Source organism: Gossypium hirsutum, chromosome A01 (assembly GCF_007990345.1).
Source record: "Gossypium hirsutum isolate 1008001.06 chromosome A01, Gossypium_hirsutum_v2.1, whole genome shotgun sequence".
NCBI classification, from domain to species: domain Eukaryota; kingdom Viridiplantae; phylum Streptophyta; class Magnoliopsida; order Malvales; family Malvaceae; genus Gossypium; species Gossypium hirsutum.
Window position 1 is genome coordinate 7,364,927 of NC_053424.1, and position 20,108 is coordinate 7,385,034.

The following is a 20,108-nucleotide window of genomic DNA, read 5'->3' on the forward strand; positions in this document are numbered from 1 at the left end:
TTTCATGTATAATGAGGCCTCAACTTCTGTAATTCAGTAATTGTGTAGTCTTCATCTAATCCCCCCATGCTTTTGAAGCTTCAATGCAAACATCAAACTTTATCTCATTGCACAAATGAAATAACACCTGACTGTTCTTATTCCTCTTCTTTATTGCATACAGTGCAGAACAATAGCTGAAAATGTTTTTGAGTTATGAAATGAAAAGAGCATGAACTGATTACAGGGTTAAGTTGCAGAGAGCACGGGCGTTTTCAATTTACTTTGAAGTGTCAAGCAGGAGCTTGTCAAGATTTCGTTTTCCTTCAGGGGCGTTTGAGTACCATGAAGACAAGTAGTCTCTGTAAAGAACCGAAGAGTACAGAGGTGGGGAAGATTGACTCACAAGATCAGAGACGGGGGATATTCGGACAGTCTTGGCTGGGTCATGAAAAGTGGCGATTGAGAGACGGGCTTTGCTTGCATTTGTTATGGCTCGGTGCACACAGGTTTTGTATTTCCCATTAGTTATAATCTGCAGGTAAGGCATGATTCTCCACACTCATTTTTCATAGTATGATACATTGATAGAATATTAAAAAGATGAGTAACACACCTCAGTTTGGTCAGCCACAAGAACAAGGATGGCATTTGGAAGGGGATCGACCAAGAGCCACTCCCCATCCTTGAGCACTTGAAGGCCGCCAACATCGTCCTGTATTAGAAGCGTGATGACACCTATATCAGAATGAGATTGCAGGCCCAACGTCAAATCTGGCTGCGGACAAGGAGGATAATAACTGGCTGTTATGTTCTGATAGAACTCCCCGACTGCATCTTCAATGCAGGACGCCTTCAGTCCTAAACTCTCAGACATTAATGCCAATAGTCTCTGAGCCAACACTCTCATCTCATCGCTATAATTAGCCATCAATTCCCTACATAAACATAAACCAAGTTGAGAACACCTTTAACAACATTAATCAATATAAAACACACTACCTGTATTCGGGAGGAAAATGAGGCCAAGCTGAAGGATTGCGGCATGAAAGAGGTAACGTATGGTGATCGAAATAGTCCCTCCAATCCAAAACAGTTTCATTTTCAGAGCTTACTAGCAAACGACTACCGTATCCCTCAGAGGCAGCAAAATTTGGATTGCAAGCATATTTAAGTTTATCCTCCATCTGGAAATCATTGAAAAAAGAAAGACAGGCTCTCCTCAAACCATCCAACAGTTTCGTAGGTACCCCATGGTTGAAAACATGAAAAGCTCCCCATTCTCGACAAGCCTCTCGAATGGCTGGGAGGACGGACTCCTTTTCACTGCATAGATCAACGGCAGGGACATGTTTGCAGCTCAAATCAGCTATATTTTCAGTTACAGATTCAGGCCGGTTCTTGGGGGGTTGAATGTATTGTGACGGAACCTCTGAAATGCCCATTTGAGAAAGAATTTGAACCCTTACTGCCCCTTCCATTTCCCCCAATTTCTCAACTAGCTATTGAACTACAAAGCCAAATACTGAATCAAGATCAGATAATCAAGCAAATCCCTAAATATCATGGAAACTGAGTTATGTTAACTATAATTGCATAAAACTTAACAAAACCAAATTAATAGTTAAAACTTGAAACCCATATCATATTTTCATCATACTTCCAAATTAGATGCCAAAACTACACAATTCTGCCTTAAAAATTCATTATTTTTATTGAAGTACGAAACTATGGTTGAATACAGCAAAAACAGATTAAGACTCAAATCTTATTCCCAGAAAATTTCCAAATTGCAAAGATGACAACAGAATCAGACAAACTTGTTTGGATTATAAATTATATAAATAATCTATGAGTTTTTATACCTATGAGAAAATATAATGAAAATGAAAATTGACTAACCTGCAGCAATTATTTAAACTTCGAACAAAAGATTGGTGAAGACAGACAGGCCTCTATAAATCATTAAACACCAAGACTCAACAGGTAAGAACTAATTGTGGATGGGGCTTCTGGTTGTTTCGGATAAGTTATAATTTTTGTTATGAAATTAATAAATTAATAAATTTAAGAATTTTTTTATGTCGTTGTGTTAGATTCTTCATTTGTTTTGAGTGTACTCTAAAGAAATTATCAGCTTTTCTTATTAAGAGGGACAACTTTTTCTCTTACCTTTTATTAAATGAAAATTACTAAATTATTTTATTTTTTCTAAATAGATTCTTTTAACTTTTATGATATCTAAATAAAATTTCTTAATTTTTGTTTCTATTTAAGTTTTTATTTCAAGCTAATATTTATTTAAATACAGTAATACAATTCAAACAACTTATATATATATATTAAATTATTTCTAAAATATTTTTTACATTATTCAAATATCATAAATTAATTTAATCCTTAAACTTTTATTTTTAAAAATTAATCATTTTACTTTTTAAATTTCAAAATTCAAATCTAATTAAATATTATTAAATTTATTAATTTGACATTTTAAAATAGAAAAATACTTACTTGGTAACTATGTTTTTAATGATAACCAATAATTTTAATTTCTAGACTAAATTAGTGATTGAACCAACGAGGCAATCAATTTACTAATACAGGCAACAAACCAGTAACCTAATCGGTTCGATGAAAAAATTATTAAAAATTAAGATAATAAAAAGCTATCACTCTCTCCCAACAAACTCAAACCCAAGTGAATTCTTCGAGTAAACATCCATTCAAAAAAGGCAATGTTTTGATGTAGACAATAAAGGTTGAGTTGCTTGTTCAAATACGAATTAATTCGAAAAAATTTAAACAAATTGTAACATTCAACCTGTAAGACATCTTTTATATCCAAAATCATAAAAATGCGACAAGTTATTATGAACTTTTAAGTCGAGGCAAAGCACAAAATACAACTCCATATCATAGGAGTCGTAAAGGAAACCCCATATAATTGTCACCATATGCATCACATCAGTTAACAATGAAGGCAACATATTAAGCACGTTTGAAGATGTCAATGTACACGACACTCAAAAAGAATACTTCAAATGATCATTTCAAAACTTGAGCCAGAAAATTGCAGTACCTGGGACTAAGTTGCAATCTTAGTAGAGATCAATGAATAACTTGCAGAAAGCAATAAGACCCAACCCTCCATAACATTATATCATTATGTGATGGCCATAAGGACAAATACTTGACAGTACTCAAGAGGTGCAATAAACTCAGATGATGAAATTTACATGGTATATATAGGTTAGCTTCAACCAAGCTGAACCGAAAAGTTTGGCAAAGCAGTTTCCAATAGGAAAGAAAATAAAGACCATTCTAGCATACCTCAAGGAAGAAGATTCGATACGGACTTAAAGCAATGCCAACCAACAAAATTTGATTTTTAATAGCCAAAGAAACTCTCACCTCAATCCATGCTGTAAAAACCAGGATCAATCAAAAGGCTGCTTTGTCATTAGTATTGACTCTATAAGAGAACAAAGGCATAATGTATCGAATTTACAGTGAAATGAAACTTCTTTGTTAGAATCTATAGGAACCAGCACTCCATCTCTGTAAACAAATTTCGGATCAAACCCGAATTGGATGTTTGGAGAGGTGTTGCCTACAGAGTGACAGCTACATTCCTTAGGAATAACTAAACTATTTTCTGAGCTTTCGCATTGACATATGCTCCACTCTGGACGGTGAGATAACTTCCCGGGATTTTCATTTCTCAAGTTTTCATCAAATTTATTGTAGCTATATCTGGCAGCAAAAAGTTTCCTAACTGTTGAAAGAAGATCCACAGATAATAATGCAACTGTATCGTGAACATCATCTACGGTCAAATAGCTCCCATTTGATTTCCATTCTTTAAGCAGAACTTTTTGCATCAAAAAAAGGAGGGAATGGAGGCAACCAGAGCAGCAATGATAAAAGCATGTAACCACTGATTCAGTTGGAAGAGCAGTTTCGCTTGAAGAGAAATTGGGAACTTCTTTATGTTCATGATCTGTAGGTTTGCCATCTTCAGATGTGATAGTTGTCTCTGTGTCGCAAGCTTTAGCAGAGGCAGGCAACTTCACACCATCCAGTTCATCTGAACTACAGAATCCATTCTCAGAAAGAACGAATCCATTTGGTGCAAATCCATTGGATTGTTTTGAGGACCCAGGATCTCCCTCAACCACAGGATTTCTAGGACTTTCTGACCCACTTGGTCCAGGGTTACTCCCATTCTGCTTGTCTACAAGAAAAACTGGATCATTGACTGCAAAATAGTTATGATGCTCCACTGAAATAGTATTACCGCCAAGGCTTATATGGTCTACAGCCTTATCCACAGCAAGAACTGTTCCCTTGTGACTAGGAGCTCCATTAGCATCCATCTTGTTCAAGTCTATCCAATCCATATTTCGCATGGTTAATTCTCTCTCAAACATAGGGTTTCTAGTACTTTCTGATCCACATGGTCCAGGAGTAGCCCCATTCTGCTTGTCAACATGAACAATCAATTGGTTGGCTACAGAAGAATTGTGATGCTCCTCTGAAGTAGTATTGCCACTGATGCCTATTAGCCGTGCAGCATCTTCAAAAAGTTCAAGTTTTCCCTCATGGTCAGAAGCACAATGATCATCTTTTTTGTTCAAGTCAATGGAATTAGTATTTTGCATGGTGAATTCCTCATTGTTTGCTACTTCTGTTTCCGGGCAACTTCTGGGCCTGCATTCCTCCACTTGATCTGTGTCATTCACACGTGTAAAATGATTATCTGGAGATCCCAAATCATATGGTTCGAGGCTTGCTGCTTTTATTTGAACATCCTGATCTAAGCTGCAAATGAATCAAGTCTCACGTTAGTTTTAGATCCACTTATGAACCAAAAGTTTTGAAGTAATGAGAAAAAGGTTACCTCTGAAGTGAATATGCCCAGCTGTTAACCATATCTTCCAGATAAGCAACTTCAGACAAAATACGAACATACTGATATCTGTCTTTTCCAGTATTAACTTTTTCATTAATCCACCCAACTAGGAGCTCAAGAACCTTCCGTACCTCAGAGGAAACTTCTCTAAGTGATGTGTACACACCTCTGTATGCTGATAAACCAACAGCAACCAAACCTCTAACCAACCCAAATTTCCCTTTGCTTTTACTGCTGCTGGGACCACAAGCAACAGCAGCCTTGTTTAACAAGTTAGTGGGACGAATGATGCAAGAGTTGAATGGCCAGCCCTTCCAGGGACCAGCCACATCTGCAGAAGGACCTTCTTTAAGTTTTGATGTCACCCAGCAAAGCTCTGCAAAATGAGGATATCGCAAAATTTGAAAGCCAAATGAAGATATTGCCAGCATCAAGCTTGATTTCCCCTTCAAATTTCTACTGTTTGTTGGGGCTGCTGGAACAGTAACAGACAACTCACCACATGTCTCTGATGCAACCCCCTTTTCACATGCTAAACCTTGAGATGCATTGTCATTTTCTGCAGTTTCAGAGGTCTGGACAGAATTTTTTGTTCTGGAATCTTCATGGACATGAGATCTTTGATGAATTAAATGAACAAATGGTTGAAGGATATCCCTTGATAACTGAGCAGCAGATAGTTTGATAACCATATCACGGTTGAAATTGTTGCCAACATGAACAGTGAATCTGGGTACTGTTTGCTCTCTTGTAGTTCTGTGACTGCAATTTGGTTGACCACTCTGAAAAAATTGCCTTATTCTTTCAGGGAGCTCCAGATAAGGAACTTCTGAAGTAGCCTGTTTAGAGATAAGAAGCATTTAGATTTAGACATCAAGCTTGCAAGAGATGTGAATGGCAGTACGAGTCGAGCAAAAAATGGGGGAAGGGAGACCATGTCTTAAGAGAGAAAATTTCAGTTGTATAAGGATCAGACTGAAACATTAACACATTTACAACAATTGGTTCATAATTTCCTAAATTTATACATGGGCTTCAAATTTGTATTCTAGTTTGATCAGTCATACATGAGAATGATGTTCACAGAAAAGAACCTCTAACCTAGAGCTTCTCAAAAGGTCAGTAAAACTCTACCAGATCATTCAGTTTAACAAACAGATAAGCAGCACTGTCAAAATAACCTTTATTGCTAAAGCAGCAGAAAGCTTATTGCATTGTCATGAATGTACAAGCACTTAGATCTAAACACTGTCAAGCAAGCACTACTATGTTACCCCAACACTAGCCAAATCACATCTACCCAAGGAACTCTTGAATAGTAATAATAATAATAATAATAATAATAACCTTACAGATCAAACACATGAATTTGCTTTTATCAAAGCAAAAACCACTTTTATTTCCATGCTCTACAAGTAGAACCTAGCTACTAAAGTATCAGATCTTGAAATGCAAATAAGTAAATGAAATAATTCATACCACAATTATCAGGGACGTTGACACACAAATAGATTCCACTTGCTCAACAAATGAGCTCCATGCATGTGAGACACTTTGTACGGTGGCTGTAGCCTGTGCTGTCCCTGCCAACTCATATTGCAGAGAGGATCCATTTTCCTTCTCAACAAGTTGAGGATCTTCCTCCATGGGAGTTTGATGGAATGTTGAAGGTGAACTGCTCTCCTTGGAAACTTGATTAGTGGTCTCCACAACCCACAAATCTATTCTTGGCATAAACAATACACTTGACCCCATGCTTGCACATTTCACTGCCATGCAATTTGAATAATTTGTAAGAATTTCCAGATGAACTAGATCTATCAACCTGGTCGTCTAACTTTCACGCAAGATATTTCTTTTGAGCTTAAAACACACTGTGAATGGACACAAATAGATTAAAAAACTTAGAACATGAACAAAAACAGTTAGTATGTCATACATGCTAACAGAACCCATTATCATTAAGCTACTAACCACAACAGGATAAAAAGGAAAATCAAAATAAATCTAACTACTTAAGTTGCAGAAAAGGGTCTATAGGGAACTCCATAGTCTGTCCTTATTTAGTAGAATAATATGTTAGCTATGCACCACTGAATACTGACTTCATAATGAAACTTTCCAGAAACAGATATATGAGGAAATTCCAATTTTGGACTAGTTTCCACTAGTTTCATTTTCAAGAGGTAAATAGTCAATGCCAAATTAGATGTTTTTAAGTGAGGCCTTTAATTATCCTTTTAACTTATATTTCTAACTAACCAAGGAAGAAAAGACAAGAAATTATCCTAAATTGAAGAAGTACAAAGCAGTTAAAAAACATAATCCAAGAAGCAAAAATCATAAATGGAAAAAAGGAGGTAGGGAAACACACTGTATGAAAGGATGAAAGTCTGCACTTATAATCAATCTCATGTTTCTCAAAATGTAAACAGGTATTAACAAAGAACTAATGCTACCACAACAAAAGGACATGGCATGAGGAACATACTTAAAATTTGAGTTACTCCGTAGATTAAGTCACCATTTCCTTCTTGTGCAATTGTAGATATATCAACTTTCTGTATTTCTATGTTCCCAATGAAACAGTGAAGAAGACAAGCAGCAAGATGCTTTTGACCAGATCTGGGACTTCCAGCAATTAATATTCGAAACCCAGTTTTCCTTGTTGAAGTAAAATAGGTATTTCGTGACAAACTAGAGCATGTATCACCACTACGCACAATTGAAGGTTCAAATGTACCACCGTTGTCACTAATATCACCCATATCATAATCAGTAAAGCCAAACTCTCCAATTAACATTCCAGCATGAGATAATCTTCTCTCTATCTCCCCAGTAACCTCACCTTCTTGAAGAAAGTCATGAACATGGAACCACCAATGATCCTTGGGCAATCTCTTGTCCTGCAATACTGAAACAACCACACTCTCAATCACTGCACCACCTTTAGAAAGAAGGGGCGGCAACCAGAGGCGTTCATCCAAATGAAGAGAAACAAGCAAGGTGGATAATGGTTCCAATAGACAAGGAATGAGATGAGTAGGGAGAGGAGAGGCAACTAAATCTTGAGTAGCCATTCCAGCTTCTCTACGTGAGCAAGGAGGTGGGGAACATGACAAAGCCTCCAACCAATCCCTTTCCTCAACTGTAACAGTATGAAGAGGAACACGTTTAGCACCAGGAGTTTTCTCTTCAGCAGTTGACAAAATTTCCTGCAAAGGAAAATTCCTCTTCAAAGAAATAACAGCTGCTTGAGTACAAAGGGCCTGCAAATCTGCACCAGCAAAGCCTACTGTCTTTCTTGCAACCCATTTGAGCAAAGATCCAGTAACTGGTTTTGGCCATCGTTTAGTATGAAGTTCAAGGATTGCAGCTCTGTCTTCCATTGATGGGAGCGGAAAATAAATTTCTCGATCAAATCTCCCTGGTCTCCTCAATGCAGGATCAACGGCATCAGGGCGGTTTGTTGCCCCTATCACCACCACTGAACCTCGAGACTTTAAACCATCCAACAGTGCAAGTAATGTGGACACAACTGAACTATGTGTCTGATCTTGCTGCCTTGTTCGCCTAGGTGCTAAACCATCTATCTCATCAATGAATATTATGGAAGGTTGACATCTCTCAGCAACCTGGAACAAGAGCCTCAGCTGACGTTCAGCATCACCAACATATTTTCCTAAGCAGTCAGCACCTTTGCGGGCAAAATATGCAATCCGTTTATCCCCACGAGCACAAGAACCTATCAGTGCTCGCACTACAAGAGTTTTACCTGTTCCAGGATAACCATGCAAAAGAACACCTCTGGGAGGTGTAAGCCCCAGATTGTCAAAGAACTCAGGGTACAACAGCGGTAAGATGACAACTTCCTTCATGCATTGGATAACATCATGCAAGCCAGCAACAGATTCCCAGCCCTCAAAAGATTTTCCGTTCTCAGACTCAGAGCCTCCGATGTAGACAGGTGCCAATCTTAACAAATCTCGATGAAGTCTCTTGCCCTCACGTTTCAAAAACTCTTCATCTTCACCACAATGCTCCAACCATTTTTCTTCAGCTTCAATATCCTTTCGCCATGCATCATTTGATAACTTCCTCATTTCCAACTTCATTTTCTTAGCTTTCATTTTCTTTATCTGGGCTAAATATTTAATTCCATGAGGTTGGAAGAGATACCGATGATCAGTGCAGGCTATGAGAAATTTGCGATGATCAAATATACAGCCATTAGCTCTTGCACAAGGCTGCAAAAAATGAATGTCATCAATTAAAATGTATAATGAACCTCTTCCTTTTCTCAAACAAAACTGAAGCAGGAGGAACAGGAGGATGCTTTAAATGAGATAATTTTTTTGGGCATAGATATCAAGAAACAAACCAAGTGATATGTTTTTGGACAACGATCAACACGGCATCCAATTGTTGCTCCTGGCCTCCCACATCTACTGCATTTTAATGCTCTTCCTCTACAGAGTGCTGCCCTAACTTTTTTTAAGCAACCCAAGCTGGCAAAATAAACCTGAAGACAGGAATATCAATGAATGGGGGATATGCAGAAGAAAAAAAAATGAACTTCTGGAGAACTTAATGGGTGATATATACTGTAAACTTCTGGAGAATTCTTGAACTGCCCTAAAATCATATAGGATAACGACTAGGAGCATATTTGGCATAAAAGTGAATGTTGTAACGGCAAAAGTTCAAGATATACTAGGAATGAAGAAGAGTATAAATGGTTGAGAAGCTATGGGAAAAGACCAGGGTGTGTCAAAAGCACAAAACCAGTTTTCACAACAACAGTGGACATCCAAAAAATTGTTGATGAAAATCAGTGGGTATATGTATAAATGGATGCTTAGACAAACATATCCACCAATACCAGGAAAATGCAATTAACAAGTTCGAAAGAGGAGAAGAAAACAGCACTGCACCTCAGGACTCCATACAGCACATTGTTGATGAACCCAGATTCCAGCAATACCATAACGATCATTTATAGGACCTAGGAGACGACCAAGCCACCCAGGTTCGTCGCCAAACCCATCCCAATTGTCATAGTCTGGTTCCTCCGATGCTGAAGAGCTATATGCTTCATTTTCACTATCACCTGCATCATGGACCAGCTTCTTTGGTGGTTTTCCATCAGTCCCACCACCGCACAAACCACACCTTCTCCCTTGTTTGATATGTGACTTGCCAATCATATACGCAGCTGCTTGATTGGACTTCTCTACCTTCATATCATTCTTAAATTCCGAATGTTTTTCATCACCATTTACTAAGCCATCCTCTTTTGCATCATGAAGACCAACATCTTCAACTTCCTCTGGACCATTATCCACTTCTACAGCATCCTCTTCATTTTCTCCTTCACTCTGACATTCTAACTGTTGTACTTGTTCTTCTGTCAGCTCCACTCTTTCAACTGCTCCAGTCACCTCAAGAATTTCATGGCCAATGCACTCCTCTGATTGCATACAGTTTGATACTTCTTTATCATCTTTAACCACCTCATCCGCATTGCCATCTATTATCTTCCCATTTCCATGACTCATTTCACTCTCTAAAACTACTGGACCCTCCACAACCTCATCACCCCTATTATTTCCAGGATTCGTTTTGCTTTCTAAAACAGGTGCACCCTCCACTACCCCATCTCCTTTAATTTCTTCTTTTTCCAACTCCGTTTCTTCTTCCATGCCACAAATCTCAACCTTCTCTTCACTCTGCGAACCACTTGAAGCCTCAATACTCCCCAGCCTCCTGGATTTCACAGCTACCATTTCCCCTCCATCCGATTCGTCCAACTCCTCCGCCTCCTCCTCCTCCCCCTCCTTATCTTCATCCTCATTGCCACCTATATCCTCAAAAAGCTTCCTCCTCGATAAAACTCTCTCCTCCACCTTCACTTTGACATTCACATTCTTTCTCCTTGTCCTCAATCTTGATCTCCAACTCCCCAAAGTCAGCGCCTCCGTGATCGTCTCCTCCTCTTCTTCCTGCTTCACACTCCCTAAACTCCTACCCCCCCTAACAAACCTCTCATTCTTCCTAATCTTCTGCCTTTTCCTCGGAGGAGGAGGTGATACATCCAGAATAACCGGTGCCTTCCTGGCTCGTGAGCTCCTACGGAGCTCGAAATCCGCACTTCCGGACCCGTCAACATCGTCCCTCTTATTCCCTTCACCATGGTTCCTATTATACTGTTCCTCACATATTGCATCTAATCTCTTATGTTTCTGTCGAAGCCTACTGCCCGATTTTCGCCTAAAATCACTCCGCTTTGATGAAGAAACCGAGGTAGGTGATAATTGCATGACCAAAACCTCCGCAAAATATATATAAAACTTTCTCCCAAAGTTATAAACTATTGCATACGATATCCTTTCAAAAGATTCAGGCAAATGGTATTCAATTAACGATCCATCTTTCAGTTTTTTTAAAATGGGTGATTGAATACAATTTTGAACAAATATAAAAACGATCAAACTCAGGATTTGACTCACCACGGAGACGCTGAGTCGGATCGTTCCGGCTTGGGAATCGAAAATGGAGAGAAACCCATCAAGTTAAAATCGCTTAAAAGTCAATTTAGACCAAAAAAAGTCTGGATTTTGAGTGGCTTCAAGTTTTGGATTTCCTTTTTCAGGTTAAAAACTAGGGCATAAGATTTTAGAGAAGAAAACACTGTCGTGCGATATAAATTTTATGTTCATCTCACGCGCGTATAAAAACGTGAATTAGAATGAAATTTTAATTTAAAAGATTGGAGTCCAAGGGATATTAAAGGTTTAATTAGGGTTTTAATGAATTATAACCCTTTCAAACCTAACTCAAATCTACATTTTATTATAATAATAACTAATTAAATTAAAACTTAATCCATATTATTTTTTAAATTTGTTAAACAAATGTCTTTTAATGTATATAAAAAATCGTATTTTATAAAAATATTTTAATTTCTTAGGTGCAATTATATTTTTAATTATATATGCAACTTTAATCAAAATTAAAAATATCTTCATTTAGCCAGCTATTCTTAATTAGATTGGCATGAGCATGAGAATTATCATCAATGCAGAAGCACGTGGATTCGATTATAGGTTAGAATGAATTATAATAATTTTAGGCATTATATTAAAAAAATAAATATTTTTAAAATCACTATATATGAATTATCTAAATTAATAATACATAATATATTTAAAAATTGTTAAACTAAATAATATTAAATCATTGATTTATTTTCTTAAAAAATATATAAAAAATAATATTACATTGTCTTTTTTTTAAAACATTGTTCAAACACATGGTAATTGGAGTTATTAACATGAGATTGTTGCCCAAACTTGGCAAATGAAAGCACGCGCTGAATTGAAGAGTGGGATATTTAGTGAAATTGCTTCATTTTTGCGACCAAAAATGCAAAAGTTGCCGCCAAATATGATGGATTTATATGTTTTTGATGAAAAAAATATTAAAAAATAAAAGATTGGGAAAATATGTTGATGTCATTTGTGAAGTGAAATGGGAATAAGGTTTGAAAGTTCAACGGCTCCTTTGAAAGGCTTCCATAAGTATCTTCAACTTAGAAACACAATTACATGATACGAATAGAATATGAATCAAGTACACAACATTGATATATGAATCGCCAGGCTTATGATTTTGTGTATCTTACAGGAAAATGACAAAACAAGTTCAAAAAGGGAAAAAGGGTCAATCTAAATGTTCTACTCAAAGCTTGTTCGATGAAGAATTCGACCAGGCATCAACTGGATTAAAACTCGAAAACATCAAAACTGAGGATTCCAGATAACTATTTCTCAAAATGATCATACTTTATGTGTAATGAAGTACCTCAAGGTTTATATTTAGCTTAACGCTGCTTATTGCCTTTGTCTCGATGGATGTTGGATACGGTTCTCAAAGAGAAATTCAACTTTTTGAGATACAGGATTTCTCTTTGCAGTAACTTGCATAAGTGCTCCATCGACAAGCATGCGTTGCAGTACCCTTGCTATATTTTTCGAGTCATCAATACCTATATGGTGACATCCCAACGATGGGATTTCGAGTTGTTTCATCATTGACATCATTCCTCTGGCCTGTCATCCATAATCAAACAGTTCATAACACAGATGATACGAAAAAGAAGAATAACATCCTTAAGTAATCAGTGAAATAAAACCAAATGTAACCTTGATCACTCTCTATATTTCTATCTCCTTCTTCTTGTTGTTTAGGGCTATGTTACCAAGACTCGAGATACATGTTGAATACAGATATTGTCCAACAAGCGCATACTCAATTTGCTTTAGGTTCGTTCATGTATTTGAAGGATCTTACTCTCATATGCATGTTTGAAAATGTGCCAGATATGGATATTTTAAGAATATGAGGAGTCTGGATAACATAGATTGAAAGAACGGAGTGATAATGCAAGGTTAGTTATAATAAATAAGTACAAACATGATTATGATTTCAGGTTCTGATCTTGCATTTCAGTACCCTTTCAAACTTGAAAGTGGGAACTTTTATTTTTTGTTCAAGGCTTAGAAAAACATGGCTATACAACCAGTTATGGAAGCAACAGACCTTTATCTTATTGGGACAGAAGCAGGTTCAGCCAGGATTGTAATGAGCATGTAACATTAAAGCTCAAAAATAAAATTTATCATTTCAAAAAATGAGTATTGGCCATGGATTATCCATTTAAAGCTTCAAGATGCATGAAATGCAAGAAAGATGAAAGCAATGGCTCGGTTTAATTAAAGCTCGCAGTTACCTCACGGCCATAAAAGTTTAGATATACATCCTTTAGATTGATCCATTCCATAAAATATGGAGGTAGCTTGATCCCAGAAACTTCACATTGCTGAGGGATCTTCGTCTTCAAATCCCAGTTTCCACTAATATCAAAGAGACAAACACTCTTCAGCGGACGAAAACAAAATATATATATAATTTTTTGAGGAGTTTCAAGACTCACCAAGTTACAAATGCTCCACGAGTAAGGCGGCCACCCCTTTCCTTTTCCCATAGGTTATGTTGACTTAGCCAAGCTTCAAACTGCTGCATAACTTCCTTAAATGGCTGAGCCGTATCATGCCAGACTCTGCAATCAAGTCCAATTTTAGGAACAGAACTACACTTTGATTAGCCATAGATATCCTACTTAATTATTGTAGTACGTAATCAGCCCGCAGATTGAAAAATGACCAATACTGATACAGTAGAATAGAATTAGATTCAGTATCACCTATCAACCCCGATTTCACCATATTTTCCTTCAATGTATTTGTTTACTGATTGCTCACTCATTTTAGTCGGCCTCACAAACCTGTAACAGTGTTTTAACTTTCTTATGAGTGGCTCAGTTTCATCTAAGTTAAACCACTATAAAAATTAGCATCCGGATATGGTAACAAGAAAAAGCCAAAATTGAATAGCACTGGTGTCAAACATACTTAAAAGAAAAGGAAATGGAAACCTGTGAAAGAAATCCACTAAACTCAAGGATTTTGCATCTATAAGCAGCACAGGAAACTCGAGTATCTCGACTTTCCCTTCCAGATCAATCACCAAAGAAAGTCCACATTTTGAGAGCGTTTTTTCTCAATGTCAGTGCCATTAACTTGAAGATCTCTGGAACAGTCATGATTAAATTTCTCTAGATGGGAAGGATCATCCATCTGAATCGAAAAAGTAACTAAATTAGACATCAGAACTAACAATACATAATCTTATTTTTTTCATATATATTTCAAAACAAGAGCCCTGCATTTGCCACATTCAACTTCAAGAACAATAATCAACCAAAGTTACATCTTCAATTAGATTCCAAGGCTAATAAGAAACAAAACATAACCCTATACTGGAAATGGCAACATTGCCTTGAGGCTCAAATAATGCAGCTGAGGACCTGCAAGTCTCTGCAACCTAACCTTTCTTTAAACCGGTATTCAACTTGACTATAAAGGATGCTATTTCTGACTTTTGAGTACTTTATGAAACCAAACACCAAGCAAATCAACATTATCCTAATAAAATAAGGCTTCACTCCATAATCATTATTTTACTTGCTCCCTGCTATTTGCATATACATTTGGGGGTTGTTAAAAGGAAAAACAAAGAGAGTTTATGAAAAATGCAATGTGCTTCCTAATAATAATAATTGCATGCAAAACTAAAGTCGTCTAATTGGTTATTCAAAAAGTTAAATTTTCACCCACATAACAAAACCATCAGGCATTTAAAATTAATTCAAACAGATGGTGGGCAAGAGATGAATTGTGAAACCAAATGCATGAAAATCAATAAATAGTAGCATCGTCTTAGAGATTGTAATGAAGGGTAGGTGTGGCAAAAAGCTAGCAGGCAAACCTGGGTAACTTGCCTTGAGTGAAGTACAAAACATGGGCCTCCAACGACTACTGCTGCTAAAGACTTGGGTATTCATTGCAGCAGACAAAGGAGGAGGTGAAGGCGGAGGAGATGAGTAATGGGCTGTTGTTGAAATTTTGTATGAAGAACATGAGATAGAGTGGAACTGAGAATGGTTTTTGATTGGAGAAGAAAATGAACGGCTCCAGAAGCTAAAGATTCGACCGACAGGAATCCTAGTAAGGTTAGCCATTTTCGGAAATGGCTAAGGTTCGGTTCCAACTTCCAAGAGCAAGATTCTTATAGTAGTACTTTTAGCACTACTTTTAGACTATGAATGGATATTTTATTATTTTACTTTTGTAAATATTTGATGTAATTTTCCTCATTTTTGTCATTTTTCTTGGAATGGTGAACTATAAAATATTGGAAATAATTGAAATTTTGTTATTTTACTTAAATTTTATTGGATTTTAAATTTATGTTTATATTTTATTTTCAATTTAGTTTTTTTTAGTAAGAACTAAAAATAAAACATTTACCTATATCTTATTAAAACTAAAATAGTTTGACATATCTAACTAATATTAAATAACCTTTAAGTTAAATCCTATTTTAATCGACAAAAAAATTCATACTTTATTAACATAATTTCCTCCCTTTCTTTTGGTCATCCTAACCTTAATCATAACAAACATTTATTAAAATGAATCATGAAGAGCATACCATCACAACCAAACCTTATAGATGATGTCAAAGCACTTCAGGAATAAACATAGATCCAATCAACTCCTTCAATCACCCCCAATATACACATTCCTTTCTGTATATATCTCACTGGTTTCCTTAGTTTGCACACTTGCACTTCTAATTATTTGCATTAAGCTATATAAACCAGGAATTCTAATAGCTAGGAGAGGCTACAATGACTCAAAACTGAAATGCCAAATGGGGCACGAGCAACTGCTTCCGTCACGTACTATCTTCATCATGAGGCTCCATTTCTGTGAAATCTTCTACCACATCAGTTCTAGCAGTCTGTCTACTCAATGTGCGTTGCTCCTCTATCTCAACGAGTAACAATGGATCGCAAATAACTCTTTTGCATGCACCATCTTAGGGCAAGCTGATAGAAGAAGAACAGTCAGGAATGAGAGTGAAACGTAGATTCAATAACCCCATAATGAAATCATTATTGAGTACCTGATTCAGGGCATTTGGCATTGTTATGATGGGATTTATGTAGATCAGATAGCATTCTTTTCGTAAATGTGCTTGCAGTCCATGCTGCATTTAGGAATAAACAAACTGAGTATAGGTTGAAACAAAAGTGTGGAAAAAGACATGCATCCCAATGCATGCTCAAGTGCTAAACAATTCAATCATATTGGCACTCTAAAAGGCCACTTGCTATGAGGTAGATTTTCAGGATTTTCTAAACTGAACCGAGGACCATTGAACTACCATCCTTACTATCATTCACATTGCAGTGTAAGAACTGTTATAGATTTGTATCAAAAAGGGCACCATGTTTTCTCGAAGTTTGAATGCAACAAATTAATAAATTTTCCACTAGAGCAAATACATCTCTCAAAATATAAGAAAATGATTTCGCCGTGCTCGCAATACCTGCGAACTGGTTCTGTTAGTTCAGTAATATGCTTTCCAGTCAATGGACATTAGATTCTTATACTGCTCTCTGTACTGGTCATATAATATCCTCCTGCTCTTCACCTGGCATTTGTTGTCCAGCATGATGAACGTTCTGTGGAAGATTCAACACGGATATGTAAGAAGCCCACTTGAATGATGATATACATAGTTATAATCATGTTACCAGTAAAACTAAAAAAGCTTAAAGATGGTCGTTGGTAAATAGAGGGATAGATATATCCATTAGCATCAAGTATTCACTATTTAGCATAAGAGAGAAAGACAAATGAGAATATATTTTTTCAGTTCACAAGTATAGCAGCTGTGAGCCAGGCTTCATGTATTAGTGACCAACAGAGTTCCCACCAACTGCATGCCAATACCAATCACTCCTTTTCATATAAATGCACTGAACAGCAGCCTTACCATAATTCCCAAGCATGTATTTATTCAGCTCAAACAAACCTTCACATGGTCCCCCAACTGTCTCTTTCATTAAAGAATATAACCTCTTATTGGAACCACATCTAATATTCAGATTTTTAGTTTAGTGGTTCTTGACACAGTATTAGCACCTCCTTGGCATAGGATTAATTCTAACCTAGCTACCATTCTAATTGATGCTAAGTTCCAGTAGTAGGATAATACTTTGTTCACTCTTCCATTCTAGTAAACTCACACAGGAGAGGTAGTGAATAAACCAGGCAATCAATATATCACAACATTTTTGAGACCAGTCATCCCATATTACCTAGGAATCGAACTATAACACATGACCATTCTTAACTCTTGCTTGGTTAGGACAAATCTGCGTTTTTCCATACTGATAAGAAGCATGAAACTTTCCAGACAATCCTCAACGAGGAGAAACATTTGTAAGCAATTCTTGACACGCTCAGCATCATTCATTTTTTCCATCATTCTTTTGATAGATGTTAGGTTCTTCCTTTTCTTCCACCTCTCTCTCTCCCCCTTGTCAGTATTCTAGGATAAACCAAACATCAACTTTTTTTTGTCGCCATCAACCAAACACCAACTTGAACATGCAGATATATGCAGAAGTAACTATTCTCAGAAAACTGAATTATCCTTACTAGTTTGTATTTCTGTACAAACAAACATGAATATTTTTGTCTACATATGTGCATACATATGCATATAAATGCATGTGTAATATAAAACCTATGATGTTTCAGACTAAAATCCAAGAACACTGGTCCTATTTAAAGTCCAAAAGATAACAAATGACTTGAAGCTTCCGTCTTAATAATTTTAGAAGTGATTTGATGAATTTAAAAAACCTACCCAGACAGCTTGCTGGAACTGATGCATCAGTGGATGATTTGTGGATGAAGATGAACCAGCTTTGACTTTTTCAAAACTCGGTGTCAAGCAACTTCTTAAAATCAGTTAACTATAGTTAAAAACATGCAAGAAACAGATGATATTAGTTAGATACATATTGGCACATCTGTTAAAACAGTATTAAACCAAAAATTATGCATAGAGAAATATCATTAAACTTGCACCTCAGGCCCTGGTCGGTATGCGTCTGCAACAGAATGAATTGCTGATGAATAATGTAGACAGTTTTCATGAGCTTCTACCAGCTCAGCAACAGCATTTTCTAGCTGCTTCACCTACAAAGTGAATTCCCAATATCGTACTGCATCAAAAAGTACTTTGAATTCTGATTATCTGTAAACTTTTGGTTTCAAGTCTGCATATCTCTAAAGCATTAGATGTTTGGTTTAGCTTATTTCATTTTATTCTTCAATATTACTTTTACCCTCTTTCTAGAATACGATGATCCACAATCCAGAAGCTGTAGTAACAAGAGAAATTAAAACACACAAACAGTTCGAGAGCTAAAGTCAAGCAAAGCAATTGGTCCGAAAACACGGAATCCGTAACAATGCTATAACTAAAACCCCAACCAAAAACTGGATAGCTGTTATATAATTGACCACCTCGCTCATCATCCTCATTAATCAATCAAATGGGAATTTTGAGAAAAGAATGCTTGCAAAATAATTCTAATAATCTAAATCATCTTTCAGGCTTCACTAGAGCAAAGTTCAATACTTTAAAAAAAAAAAATAATTTCTTATTACCTAACAAGTACAATGGTTTTAAATTTATGGGTGTAGAAATTTAAACCCATTTGAATCCAAATTTCCCCATTTCTTTTAACACATTAGATGAGGCTAATCAAGCACCAAGCAAAAGAAGAAGAAGCAGAAACAAGCTAAAAGTTATAACTTGATTTATATTTTACATACTTCCAGTAACTAAAAAGGGGAAAAAGATAAATTTATGTTTTAAAGGGTAAATGTGTCATAGAAAATAAAATCATATAACAATACCATGTCAGATTGATTATCTCTCTCCAAGTCTACAGCGATGTCCTTCATCAAATTCATAGCTTTCCTTATATCCTGAAAAGAAAAAACAAGCTTTCAATTTACTTTGTAAAACAGAAAACAATTTTCAACTTTAATGAAAAAAAAAACTTACGGATACAAGCAATTGATTGTCAGAGTTAACAGTGGAAGCCGCGCGTCTGATTCTGGAAGAAACGCCATCAGACGAGATGCCGACGTCGACGCATCTAGGTTATGGATCGGACGAGTGTTCTGCGGGTTCCCGCACTGAGGTTTTGAGTACTGATTGGAGGGAGAGGGAAAAAAGAGGGAAGTCGAAGATATAATTCTAGACAGAAAAACGCTGCGTTTCGATGCCAATAAATGCTGCGTTTGTTCGTCTCTATTTTTATTTGGTGAAAACTAACCTAGTCCCTGTACTTTTATATTTGAATTGAGTCCCTTTTATTTTTATTTTTAAGAATTTAATCTTCCAGCTTTTCAAATTTCAAAACTTAAGTTTAATTGTTAAACCATTAAAATCATTTTATTAAATTTATTGGTGTGACATTTTAAATAAAAAAAAGACTAATTATCATATAATGAAAAAAAATATATGTAATGAATTTAATTTAATGAAAAAAATTCAACGGTTTTAACAATTGAAGCAAATAATCAAATTTAAGTTTAGCTTTTTTTCTAAATAAATGAGTTTAATTAAATGAATTCGAAGTAATTTGATTTTTATTCAAATATGAAGCTCAATCAAACTTACCGAGCTTTGAATCTCAAATGTAAGTTATTTTGAA

The 20,108-nt window shown here is 36.2% G+C and overlaps 2 protein-coding genes, 1 non-coding gene and 1 pseudogene across 4 annotated transcripts; all 4 read right to left on the minus strand.

The window, feature by feature from the left end:
• Nucleotides 1–116: 116 nt before the first annotated feature.
• On the minus strand, nt 117–2,158 carry LOC107917945 (probable 2-oxoglutarate-dependent dioxygenase ANS). 2 transcript variants are annotated; one of them, XM_016847383.2, is made up of 4 exons: nt 1,882–2,158; nt 982–1,489; nt 596–917; nt 117–514 (listed from the first exon to the last, which is right to left on the minus strand). In XM_016847383.2, exons 2-4 carry the CDS (start codon nt 1,458–1,460, stop codon nt 260–262), a joined length of 1,056 nt encoding a protein of 351 aa, XP_016702872.1. In that variant the 5' UTR covers nt 1,461–1,489; nt 1,882–2,158; the 3' UTR covers nt 117–259. The 2 variants fall into 2 exon arrangements, with proteins under 2 accessions (XP_016702872.1, XP_016702873.1); XM_016847384.2 differs by having other exon boundaries at nt 982–1,504; nt 1,882–2,151.
• Nucleotides 2,159–3,159: 1,001 nt separating this feature from the next.
• Nucleotides 3,160–11,742, minus strand: LOC107917757 (uncharacterized). The gene is made up of 6 exons (XM_016847053.2): nt 9,829–11,742; nt 9,276–9,416; nt 7,386–9,141; nt 6,374–6,663; nt 4,883–5,733; nt 3,160–4,803 (listed from the first exon to the last, which is right to left on the minus strand). Exons 1-6 carry the CDS (start codon nt 11,212–11,214, stop codon nt 3,420–3,422), a joined length of 5,808 nt encoding a protein of 1,935 aa, XP_016702542.2. The 5' UTR covers nt 11,215–11,742; the 3' UTR covers nt 3,160–3,419.
• Nucleotides 11,743–12,431: 689 nt separating this feature from the next.
• Nucleotides 12,432–15,246, minus strand: LOC107916937 (uncharacterized exonuclease domain-containing protein At3g15140). Its single transcript, XR_005899949.1, has 5 exons — nt 14,391–15,246; nt 14,160–14,240; nt 13,890–14,015; nt 13,686–13,809; nt 12,432–13,005 (listed from the first exon to the last, which is right to left on the minus strand). It is a non-coding gene; the product is annotated as an uncharacterized exonuclease domain-containing protein At3g15140 (transcript).
• Nucleotides 15,247–16,196: 950 nt separating this feature from the next.
• Nucleotides 16,197–20,108, minus strand: part of LOC121207904 (E3 SUMO-protein ligase MMS21-like) — a 4,522-nt pseudogene continuing 610 nt past the window's right edge.